The sequence below is a fragment of the Python bivittatus genome, unplaced genomic scaffold (assembly GCF_059951505.1).
Source record: "Python bivittatus isolate LINGU-HERP-01145 unplaced genomic scaffold, Pbiv_v1 ctg000100_np1212, whole genome shotgun sequence".
Classification (NCBI taxonomy): domain Eukaryota; kingdom Metazoa; phylum Chordata; class Lepidosauria; order Squamata; family Pythonidae; genus Python; species Python bivittatus.
In genome coordinates, this window is record NW_028277038.1 from 5,526,928 (window position 1) to 5,539,038 (window position 12,111).

The 12,111-nt window shown below is 45.0% G+C and overlaps 1 protein-coding gene across 11 annotated transcripts in view; it reads left to right on the forward strand.

The window, feature by feature from the left end:
- Positions 1 to 10,716, forward strand: part of FBRSL1 (fibrosin like 1) — a 510,880-nt gene extending 500,164 nt beyond the window's left edge. For 4 of the 11 annotated variants that reach the window (XM_025169838.2, XM_025169861.2, XM_025169864.2 and 1 more), the window contains 4 exons: positions 1,447 to 1,530; positions 3,971 to 4,054; positions 6,411 to 6,639; positions 8,649 to 10,715. In XM_025169838.2, the coding sequence (XP_025025606.1) occupies positions 1,447 to 1,530; positions 3,971 to 4,054; positions 6,411 to 6,639; positions 8,649 to 9,885 (1,634 nt within the window). In that variant the 3' untranslated portion in view covers positions 9,886 to 10,715. Of the gene's footprint in view, positions 1 to 1,446; positions 1,531 to 3,970; positions 4,055 to 6,410; positions 6,640 to 8,648 lie in introns of all 11 variants that reach the window. The other 7 variants (XM_025169877.2, XM_025169887.2, XM_025169848.2 and 4 more) reach the window with 5 other exon arrangements.
- The last annotated feature ends 1,395 nt before the right edge of the window (positions 10,717 to 12,111 follow it).

Genomic DNA, 12,111 nt, shown 5'->3' on the forward strand with positions numbered 1-12,111 from the left:
CTCCATAAAGTTGGCTATCAGCGGAGAAGAAGATGAACAAACATGGTGACTCTACAGAGGGAGGAATAAATCTTTGTATTTCCAGAATCTGAGACTTCCTCCTTGCCTTGTTGAAACACAGCTTCTGCCACGCTGCTATGTTACCACCAAAGACATAAGTTATCTTAGGTTCTCTTGACCCTGGAATGGATGTTCAGCTGCTGGCAAACCTTCAGTTTAATAGCTCCCTAACAGCCCGCGGTGACATCCCTGGTTTTTCTCTTGGGGACACCTTTTTCTTCTTTCCTCCTCCTCATTATTATCGGCCCCATGTAGTCAAGTTTGTAGGATGTCTCCTTTGAAGAAATCTCCCATCTGTTATGCACCTTCTGAAATCCTAAAGGATTTACAGGATGACAGGCTCCATCCGTTTCAAGGCATCGATAACAGTGGGTGCCATTCTCCAGGGCTGCTTCCAACCACACCCCACCCCACCCCACCCCCCGGGATTCCTTAACTGGTTTTCCAGTTGCTTGGAGCCAGTGCGCTCAATACCTCCAGTGGTGAAGGGCCCGTGTGAGAGCAAGGCCAGGGGGGTGGCCGATCATTTCCACAACCTTCTCAGGGCTCCTTCAAAATCTTAGCAAGGGTTTTCAGTGAGGGTGGTGGGGAAATAATGGCAGATAAAGGTCCTTGGGGAAAGAAATTGTTTTGCAGTGATTCACTCTGTAGACCTGCAATGTGCATGCACTAGTAGATGTCAATCTTTCCATACTCGTGATTTGCTGCACATTTGAGGGAAAGCTAACGATACACCTTCTGTGTGGCTACATAGATCTTATCTCCTTCCTCCCAGGAGACCGTCTCCCACCTGCTGTCTTTTGTAAGATTTTAAAATGCACTTGTTAATCTTACTCAACCTCATTTGCTAACACACACACACACACACACATCTCTCTCCAGATACATACGCATTACATATTTGTACAAGTCCAAGTACTTCAGGTTAGGGGAATCAGGAAAATAAGACAAATTAGTGACATGCTTCCTGCCAGCCCCCTGCTTTGGAATCTGAGTTTACCTCCCTGACAAATCATAGCCAACATCCAGTTTCCATATTACGTTGATGTATGATGGCCTGTTCGTCAAGGCAAGGAAGATGGATAGATGAACTCACTTTTAACTATCCCTCAGGAGCAAGGATTATTTCTAAGTTCCTAGGAAACTCAAAAGCCCTCTGGCCAATGATTGGGTCTCATTGTGAAGGCTTTCGGGAATCTGTTTAGACAGTCAGAAAAAGAGATTCCATGATTCCCAGCCCAAGGACATGAGTATGCTATTCAAATTTCTTTCCCCCAACCATCAAATCTATGTTTTGTTCCCTCCCTCCCTCCCTTCCTTCCTTCCTTCTCAAATACTTTTCTCAGATTATGCTACAAGCTTATGTTGTTGTTGTTGCTCCTGCAGGGTCCGCCCATCCAAACTCCACTCCATTTGGACCCTCACCTCATCATAGCAGCTTCCTGCCCACCAGCCATTTGGCAGGTAGGTGTAAGTAAACCCTACTTTTCCCATTTACCTGTCTGCTTGATGTATGCCTTGACTTCCCATGCATCAGGAACAAGGAAGGAAAAGGAAGACGCTGATGTGTGGAAGGGCTGTGATAACTTTAGGCTCTACTGGAAGAGCAATCACTACGTAACATTCCTGACCGTCTTGGAAAATCTGTTTATAGATCCTGTTTAGAATAGAATAGGACAAAATTACCCTCTTAGCTGAAAAAACATTCAGGTTGCCTTCTAAATACAAAGGCATTGAATCAGATGTATTTGCCTTTGGAAAAACCACCAATATTTCCAGGAATGCCAGAGTGAAAAAGAAATGTTTGGTTGGATTTCCTTTTTTCAATGTCAACGTCTTCAGTAATTGCTTCCAAGCAGCATGGAAATACTGCTGTTCTCAGGGAAACTTCATGGCTGTGTTCACACAGCAGACTAAGACAGCTCATTGAAAGACCTAAGCAGGGCTGTGTTCCCACAGCTGGTTAACCTTGATTTGTTTTTTTGTAGTCAAGTGGGTTATGCAACCCCACCGTCTTTGGTTCACTTATGATTCAGTGCATTGTGTGAAGCCAGAAAGTTAGTTGATTCCATCACTTAGGCTATGCATGACGGGTGAACACAGCTCAATCTGGAAAAAATTAGAGGTGGATTAACCTAGCCATAGTCTTCCAGTTTCCAGAATCCCAGTCAGGAAAACGGGGAGATCTCAAATACCACAAGCACACAGATCTGTCAATATATGCTTTTGTACTCTCCAGAATGTGCCTGGATGGACGCTGAAATCTGGGTGGGCAAGCTTACAGGCAGCTAGACATGGCATACAGAACACTATATTCTCATACTGCATGAGCTGAGAATCAGAGAAGTCCTTTTCGGTGATGGCCAGTCAAATAGTTCTGAGAATCAGGGCAGGATGAACATAAGAGTGCCTCCATTGTGTGACTCCTGGATCTAGTTATCGGAGTTGAACTTCCTCTGATCTTGGAGAGTCCTGCTTTTCAGTGCCAGTGATGAAGCCAAGCTTGGGTGAATTTGCTCCCTTAGTATCTCAAAATCTTGATCATGTTTCTGAAGTAACTTTTGAGCTCTTCTAAGGGGGGAGGAGAGACACAGATTTGATGATGTGATTTCCCACCCTTCAGCCAAATCACCCATCCCTGTTGTAGATAACAACTTGTGCTTTAAACTGAGTCGGCTTGTTCTAGTGGGAGATTTGGGACAAGCTAGGTGCATAGCAAGTGGTGGGTCTTCTCAAATAGTTACTATTGTTAGGGCAGGTGAAGGACACAATAATTAACCCACCAACTAGACACATTATGGCAAATTGTTGATGCAGCTTGTAAAAAAATGTCAGTTTCAGCCCAGCTGGTCATTTACCCAGAAGTATTCCTTGCTGATCAGAGTCTCTGTGGCATAATTCATGGACTTTCATGAATGGTGCAAATTCAACACCAGCCCTAACCATCTGGCCTGTCTTTAAATTAAGCTTAGGAGAGCCATCATTTCAGCCTAAACTAAATTATTAATCTGTCTATTCCCAGGCAGAACACCGTCTTCATTTTTACAAGCTCCAATTTGTATTTCGCGGTGGTCAAGCAATGCTACATTCATAACCAACAACATGAGCTTAAATCATGATTCCATCACACTCATGTGTCTTGTTTGTGCTGCCTGAACAATCATTTAATTTTGCTCTTTGGGGTCAAGTTGTCTTTTTGTAGCGTTTGAGCTTCCATAAGCATAACAAGTGGGGAGAAAACATAAAATGATAGAGAAGAGGTAGACGTTACAAGGATCCCGTTTTCATTAAAGAATGTGGTTTCAAGATGATGCCACTGGCCCTGACGTCCTTTCTAGATTTTGCCCGATCCTTGCTCTCTACTTGGGCCCATAAAGTGTAATTTAACCAAGACAATCAAGGGGGGGGGGGCTGGGGAGAGAGAAAGAATCAGTATCTCAAAGGCCCCCATTAGGCCTTCCTGGGAGTTCATCATGGGCCCTTCTCCTGTCGGTTTGTCCTCAATGACCCACCCCACCAGAAACCAATTTACAGCTTTCTATTTTGCTCTTGCAATTCTGAGCTGCTCAAGTTTTAGCTTGGGGGCTGCGTTAGTCACTCTGGCTCTTCGGCCACGAAACTTTGGCCTCCCTCTCTCTTCTGGCACGCACTGAGCTTAACCCCAGCACCTGTTTCCAGGCAGTAAATGCTTCGATCCATTCTCCGTGTTTAACCTGCTGGGAATGTTCTGTGCAAGGGCCTTGCAAGGAGAAGGATTAGCTGAAAGTCTGGCCTAATCCTACTTGGATTCAAACCATGGAAAATAAATAAACAAACAAACAAACAAATAAGGGGGCGGGTAGAAGGGGGTACATTTCATTTTCCAGCATTCTTGGCTAAATGCCGGCTAAAACCCTGTTTGCCTTTCCAGATCCATTTAGCAGGTCAAGCACCTTCAGCGGCCTTGGAAACTTAAGCAGCAATGCCTTTGGCGGATTAGGCAGTCATACTTTGAGTAAGTACGGCTGGGTTCCTGCAGACTAGCCTCCTCTCCCAGGGAAGCCACATATTCCTATTGAAAGCAGCCGGTGGCCATTTGTTTATAAAGCAAAGCAAACTTCTTAAAACCTCCCCCCCCCCCAATCACTGCAGCTAAAACATTCCAAGTTTCCATAGGGGGCTTCCCATAATTGATGTTCCACGTCCACCAGGAGTGGTGACTTCAGCTCACTTCCCAGAGAAAAGAGGGGCCCGACAAAATCCCTCCCCCCCCCCAACTTAACCATCCTTGGGGTCTCGAGTCCAGGGTTTGAGGAAGCAGCTTGGGTGGTGCTTCAGGATCCAACCGCCTTATTGGAAGAGCTTTGAGCCAGATACCAGGCAGTACATGTGATACCCATTGAATGGCATCAGCTGTTGAGGCAGGAGAACATAGGGTGGGCAGGATCCAGGCCTTTTTTCTCTCTCTCTTTGTCTGTCTTGGGTTGATCAAGGCAATCTGATGACACCTGGTTCAGCTTTTCAGCCCTGTGAAATGCAAGCAAAGCACGCGCATATCATGACTTTCTCACGTCGCCATAGAAATGCACGTGAATTAAATTAGGTTGGATTAGCTTTCAGTCAAGCCATCTGTTTGTCTAGCTCAGTTTTGGAGGGAGAGGGAACTGATGATCTCCAGATATTTTGGACGGCGATTCCCACAGTCCTTGTTGTTGGCCATGCGGAGATGCTAAGAGGGTTCCCTTGACTGGATCAAGCTTTCTGAAAAGAGGACCTGCTGGATTGAGATTCATAAGGAAGGGAGATGATGTTCAAAACGTCGGGAGGACTCCAGGTTTTCCAAGCAGGGGCCTGCGTTGACCAGCCAGGATCTCTTGATCCCGAGATAGAAGTCTGAATGTAGAAGGATTGACCCACAGAGCTTGAACTCTGCTGTAGCTCACCTTTTCCAGTGTAACTTTTTCCTATATAAAGTTGTGCAAAATGTGCCATTTGGGAGGCCAGAATGTCCCAGGGAGCACTGGAACATTCTGTTTTTCCTTCAGACCATGCTGACCTGGCTAATCTAAGGGCGGCCCAGCAGTTCCCTTATTCCTATGTGGTCACATGGTCCTTTGAAAATGACTCTTCATGTGCTGATTATTGTCTCAAGAAAAGAGTAGCTAAACATAGACTGACACATTGGAATTCCAATCTTGCAAACGTATGGCTGTTCAAATGCTACACCGTCTCACAGGAGCATGCTTGCCTCTTCCAAAAATAGCATGGAGGTTATTAGTGTCATGAGATGTTGTGAGGGTTCCCTTAACTGGACCCAGCTTTCTGGAAAGAAGGCCTGCTGGATTGGGGCTTGTAAATGAGAAAAAGCAGTCACAAAGCAAAGCGTGCCCCTTCTTGGAAGGAACGTTGGTGGGGCCAAAGAGATACATGCATTGCAATGCATGTTGAGACTGGAACTGTATATACATGTTTTAAGGATTGCGTCTTTGTGTGCAGTCACAGATACAGACCAAACAAAACCCAGAGTTTTCAAAAACACCCAATTTATTCTGCAGGCCCAGACAACAGGGCACACACCACAAAGCCATCATCTCTCCATCCTTGGGGCTATTTTCATTAACACAAAGAACATCTGGTAGATAATGTTCTCCTTTCATGAAGCTACATCACCCTTCCCCAACTTCTTCAGATGCAATGAGACAGGAACTCCCAGAATTTCCCACCCTCACGTTCAGTCGCTGTTCCAGCTAGGAATTCTGGGAACTGCAGTCCCAACACATCTGGGGAACACCAGGCAAGGGATGGCTGAGTGGCAAACAGAATTGTGAGTTGCTGACGGAACGAGTTTGTAGAGGAGAAAGATGCTCGCAGAGGATCCAAACGATTGTGCTCAAGCTCAGCCTATTCATCCCCTAATCAAAAATCTCCCACACCGCTTTCCATCGTAGGCAGTTGATCATGTTTAATGAGTTGCATTCTCGTAATAAATGTCAGTAGCCGTCACAATAGGCCCAGTTTAGCTCTGGATATCACAGCAGGGAGCAGGGCGATTTGGGGCTCACCTGCAATCTTTAGAGCAAATGGCCTCATTACATCCACGTAGTTATTCAGATTTCAAGGGTTTCTTTTCCTGCAGAGACTTTAAATGGCTCCTCTTTCAGGCCACAGAGCTGTCTCACTATTACTGTTTCTAAGTGTCTTTCTCCCCCCCACCCCACCCCCTTCTTTCTCTTTTTCCAGACTGAAAAAAGATAAATGTGCTGGTAATTGGCCTTTTGCAGATCTTATATAAGACTGAATGCCCCCTTTATTCAAGCAGAGGGCATTAAGGAGCTAACCAGATCTTTCCACCCCTCTCTCTCGGTTTGTAGGTCACAGTAGCATTTTTGCTCACAAAGACGGTCCAAACGTTCAGAGCTTCAGCAGCCCCCATGAGCCATGGAACCGATTGCACCGGACGCCGCCATCCTTCCCGACGCCGCCTCAGTGGCCGAAGCCAGGTGACTCCGAGCGGAGCTCCTCCGTGACGAATCACGACAGGGATCGAGACTCCGAGAAGAGGGATCTTTCCTCAAGTAAAGAAGAGCGAGACAAGGAGAGGTGAGAGAGAAACGTCTTCCTAGAATGGGATGGCGCACTTAGCATTGACAAAACTAGACCGGTCTAAATTGTGTTGGGTTTTTGGGGGTGCAGGATGTGATGGGAACTCAACCAGGATCTTAGCCTGTGGCGTGAATCAGGCCACCACATCAGCGCATAATAATACTAATGAAATAATACAACAACAGCACATTAGGTGAATTTGGCCACTGCATTTTTGCTCGCCTGTGTTTGTCAAAGGAATCTGACCAGAACATATTAAGCAAATCCACCTGAGGGATTGCATTGTTCCTTCAGCATTCCAAGTCCACAAGCTTAGTAAGAGTTTAGGCTTATCCTGGAGAGTGGGGAGCATTTCAACCACCTGGCAAACTGTTGTGACTCAAGTTAAAGAGCAGGCAAGTGGCAGACTCGACGCCATGACAGACATCCAGAAGGAAGACAGAGAAGGGGAAATGGCTTGAAAAGAGCCTATTTTGCAAGCTCTTTCATCTCAATAAATGATTGAGATACAAGATACAAATCGAAAATTGCATGATGAATAAAAGACAAAGCCAAGAATGATAACATTGAGAAGGGGCATCACAATCTGTCAGTCCTCAAATGGCCCCCTGGAAGAGTCGCTGGGGCCTCATGAATTGAGGGAATTGAGTTGACTCCTCGTGGCCCATTATCACACCATTGGTGAAGACAGAACAGGTGGAAATGACTTTCTTTGGTCATCAGCCAGCCCTAAAAGCATGAAATAAAATTGAATGAAATTGAGATTAAAGGAATAGAAAGGAAAATAAACCCAGTTTGTCTCTGGCCCAAACCAAGTAGCTGCTCACTCATAGAAGAAATCTGAGTGCTGATACCAGGATCTGTAAAGTTGGACACCTGGGCAGTTGCTCCTATGGAAACTCTGGAATTGCTGTCTGGATTAACCTACGGCCAACCAACCTTGTAAAAAGAAGCTATGTAGGGTCAGGTTGGGTTAGTATATGTAAGGGAGACTCCAGGAAATCTTAAGAGACTAGCTTAGATTGGGAAACTGAAGAAGGAATGGCAAACTGTTTCCATATACCAAGAAAATGACACGGATATGACCCTGAAAACATCAGAAGTTGAGCTCAACCCAAGCATTTAATCCTATGCTTAAAAATAAAAATGGGCTATACTTAATTAATTAATTAATTAACAAAACAAAATTCTGCCACTGAAAGCAGCTTGGTATTAACTGTAGAATTACCTACTGGCTTCAATGTTTCCTTATCTGGAGTCCTTTCATTTGGCAAAGCGTTCACGGAAGGAACGATCTTGGATTTCCAAGACAAAGAATATCTTTCTTACCCATCCAGTAGTTCTGGAATAAATTTTTCCTAGTCCTTTCTAAAGCATGTTAGCCGAAGTATGGTCAGCGCTTCTGAGATGGAGGCCATGCCAAAAGGAATTCTGGGAAATCTCCAGAAAGATTGCCCTCTGAGTAAAGTAGGCGGATTAAATAATTGTGTGTTTGGGTATATTCTTAGTCATTCAGTCCAATTGCAATGAATTTCTTCGGCCAGGGGGTCACGGGTGTATTTGTAATGATTGTCTAATGTTTCTCTTCTTTTACCACGTGTATTCAGCCTTGTTATTAATTTTAGCACAATAGGAGATACCCATGGACTGCCAAGAGTGATCTTTCACTGCCAGCATGAGTAGTCTGTTGGGGAGGCTTTAGGAAGTTGGTGAAAGAGAATTGTAAAAAACAACACAAAACCAAAAAATGCCTAAGGATGGGAAGCATGATTGCAGACCCATGGGGAGAAATCTGTCCAAAGTTCTGAAAAAGGCATTGTCATGCTCTTCTCCTTTCAAGTGTTTGATATCCTTTTTTTCAGCTGGTGAAACAGATTCCAGAAAAAAAGTGTCTGTGCAAAAAGGGCTAGTAATACTTAATATATAACTAAGTTTACCAGCTGGGTTGAATAATAATGCAAAATGATTACACCTGACACCAACATGCTCAATCTGTTTTCCTCCAGGGATCTTCTGGATAAAAGTAGGCATTCAAACCGATCTTCACCCGCTTCAGCTCCCGTGACTCACCAGATCAGCAACCTCATTCGTAGCAACAGCCAGGCTGCAAGCGATTCCACCCGGCAAGTTGCCCTCATTGACCGAGAAAGGCCTAAAGATCTGGAGAGAGAGATTCCTGACCGGCTCAGAGATCCTCCTCCAGTTGCAGACCAGAAGATCAAAGAAAGCCGCTCCCCAGTAAAGGAACCCCCAAGCCATGAAAAGAGATCTTTAGAGGACAACACCAAGCCAGTAATTCAGTCTGTCTCTCCATACAGCAAACCTGCCCTGAGTGAGAGCTTGAAACTCAGCAACCTGATGAACAAGGACGTGGAGAGAAAGCCAGAGCTTCTGACTGACCTTCAGAAGATTAAGAATGACATCAAAGTCAAAGAGGAGCGTAAAGAGGAGGGTGATGTCTTGGTTGTGAGCTCAGAATCTTCACAGCATCCTAGAAGTGTAGAGCACCCGCCACCTCCTTCTTTGCACGGATTACCATTGCCCCATACAATGGCAGCCACCATGCCCATCTCGATGGGCAGCGTCCATCAGATGAACAACATGAACGTTTTGGAACGTAGCAGGATGATGACCCCGCTAATGGGCATGAATCCACTCTCAGGAAGGGAGAGGCTGCCCCATCCAGGGTTTTCCTGGGACCCAGTGAGGGACCCTTTACGAGATGCCTACCGGAGCTTAGATTTGCATCGCCGGATGGACTTCCAGCTCCGAGCCGATCCCATCCATAGATTCCCCACCACCTCCGGATTTTACGATCACGAGCGCTCCTACAGAGACAGGGAGCCCCATGACTATAACCATGAAAACCTTCTGGAAGCCCGCCGTGAACAGGAGAGGCTCAGGCAAGCCGAAGAGAGGGAGAGGTTGCACTTACGGGAAGAACTGGAGCGTGCCAGGATGCACCACTTGCACTCATCCCCCATTGAGAGCCACCTGGCCCACGTACCGTCCTTCATGTCTCATCTCAGTGGGATGCATTATCCTAGACTCAGTCCTTCGGCCGCCATGCACAATGGGATTTTGAATAGGAACCCGCCCACCGCTGCGCTCAGTGCTCCACCCCCCCTGGTCCCGGCCAGTAGTACAAGACCCTCCTCCCCCCGCCGGACTACGCCACTCACAAACTCAGAGTCCCGAGACTATTCTCCTTCTAGGAACCCCAAAGAAGTCGAAGCGCGATAGTCCCCGGCCAGCCGGCCAACCGGATGAATTTTAAAACTCACCCGTAAATAATAGGAGGACGGGGAATGGGGGGAAACCTTTTAAAAATGCACTGCTGTAAACTTTTTTTTTTTAACTGTAAAATTTGTAGAAATTAAGCACAGTTCCAGAAGTGATTGGGGGGGGTAAGGAAGGGGGGGGCGCGGAAGAGGGCATCCGAGGTTACAAACCTTTCAACCACACGGTTGCTGAAAAAAATGGAAATTTAATATATAGGTCTTGATTTCTGTTTTTTGTTTTGTTTTTCTTTGCTTCTGTGCTGAGTTAAAATATTACCAAGTTTGTACATTTTTTCCCCCAATGCAAGGAACATTTTTAATGAATGTATTTTTTTTTTAAATTTTGTGCTCTTTATTCACACACAAAAAAAAGAAAAAGAAAAAGAAAAAAAAGCTTTTGTTTCTAGTTTAAATTTTGTGGCCTCAGATCCTTAAGTAAAAACAAAACATACACCCAGGGTTTCTTAAAAGTATTATTTATGGAGATAACTGTAGTTTCATACAGTCCACTGTGAGGTTCCTGAATTGAGGCCACTGGTTTCTTTGGTACTTTGGAACTGAAGTTACAGATATATATTAAAAAATAATTAATAATAATAATAATTAATAATAATAATGTACAAAAACTGTTTGTTTTTTGCCTTATATTATGGAGAAATTAGAATTTTTTTGACTTCTTGTTTTAAAAACAGCAACAAAAGAAAGCAACATGTAAATATTCTGTTAATATAAATGTACACCAATATTGAATTCTTAACATAGGTAGACTTTATAAAAAAAAAATGGTTTCTAGAACCACTCTCTGGTTATTGGTTAACGTTATTCCAACTCAATCCTCTTTAGGGTCTGGAGGAAAAAAACAACACTGGTACAAATGCAACGTAGGGATTAATTGGAGTATATAATCTTTTAGTGTGCAGGAACCTTGGAGGCGGTCTTACTAATATGTGTGTTGGGAAGGAAAGCGTTTGCAGAAATTGCTTATTCTTCTACGGTGCCGTCTGAATTTAAAGGATAATCGGTAACCGACTCCATTGCCAGTTGGGGTGAGAAACATGCACGAAGAAGGGATCTCTTGTGAGAGATGCAACATCACCACGATACCTGTGAAAATGGCCAAACTATATTATATAGGTTGCACCATTCCAGTGTTTGTTTCCTTCCACATCCTGCTTGGAGGGTTTTGGGGAGGACCAGGGGTGAAGTTGGCACCCTGTTTTATTTCGTGTTTGCCAGCAGGCCACTTCTGCTATCCCGCCGTGGGATGGACGCTTAGAGAGAGATGTTTTTAAAGAGATCTTTCCACTGGCTGGTTGGGCAGAGAAAGTGGGAAGGCGTGAAATTGAGTTTTCACCCCAAAGATCTCTGCCTGCAGCTGGATCAGAGAGAGGAATCGCAACCATCTAGCCATCTATGCAAGGGTAACAAATGCCAACACTTAAGTGCAGTGTCACACCCCACCCCACCTAGTTTGACTATAAGGACAAGCAAGTTTTTACCGTACTTCCCACATTTTTTCAGTCCTTTCTGGGGGGAGGGGGATGTCCACTTCCCAATTAACTCAAATGCTTGATTTTTCTCTCCATGAACGTGTTATCTCCCTAGCACGCAAGGCAGCTGAGTATGGTTTCAAAGGGGGCCACAGGTGTTTGATACACCTGGCCAAAACGTTTTGTCCGTTGCTGCAATTTCAGCTTAACCGTCTACAGCAGGCGAGATGAGATTCAGCTGGCCTTGTTCAAGTTTCCCTGGGCGCCCTGCGTTGAACTTTCCATCCCTGGGATTGTGTTCTCTAGAGCAGCAAATTCTGGAGTAGTTTGGGTAGCAAATTGGCTTCATGGTGCAGATCTGCCCAAACCATATCAATCGCCATTTGGAGATTTTATCGCCTATCATCGGTTGCAGCATTGTGATAGATGATTTCATTTCTTACGTGATCCATAAGTAGGATGCTAAGGGTGAGAGAGAGAGAGAGAGAACGTGCATTTGGATGATATCCAGGTTTGAAATCTCTGGCTAGAGGAGTGTCTGCGATTCAGCTCCACTGGTAATATCAGTGACCCAACCTTTGTGTTTTGGTGTGTGAGGTTTCCACCATAAGCACCAGAGGAGCGTACCAAAATCTGCGGTGGCAGCAGCAGTTTGGGGTTTCGTTTCAGCTGTTGAGTCAATCGCCTCCCCTGTTCCC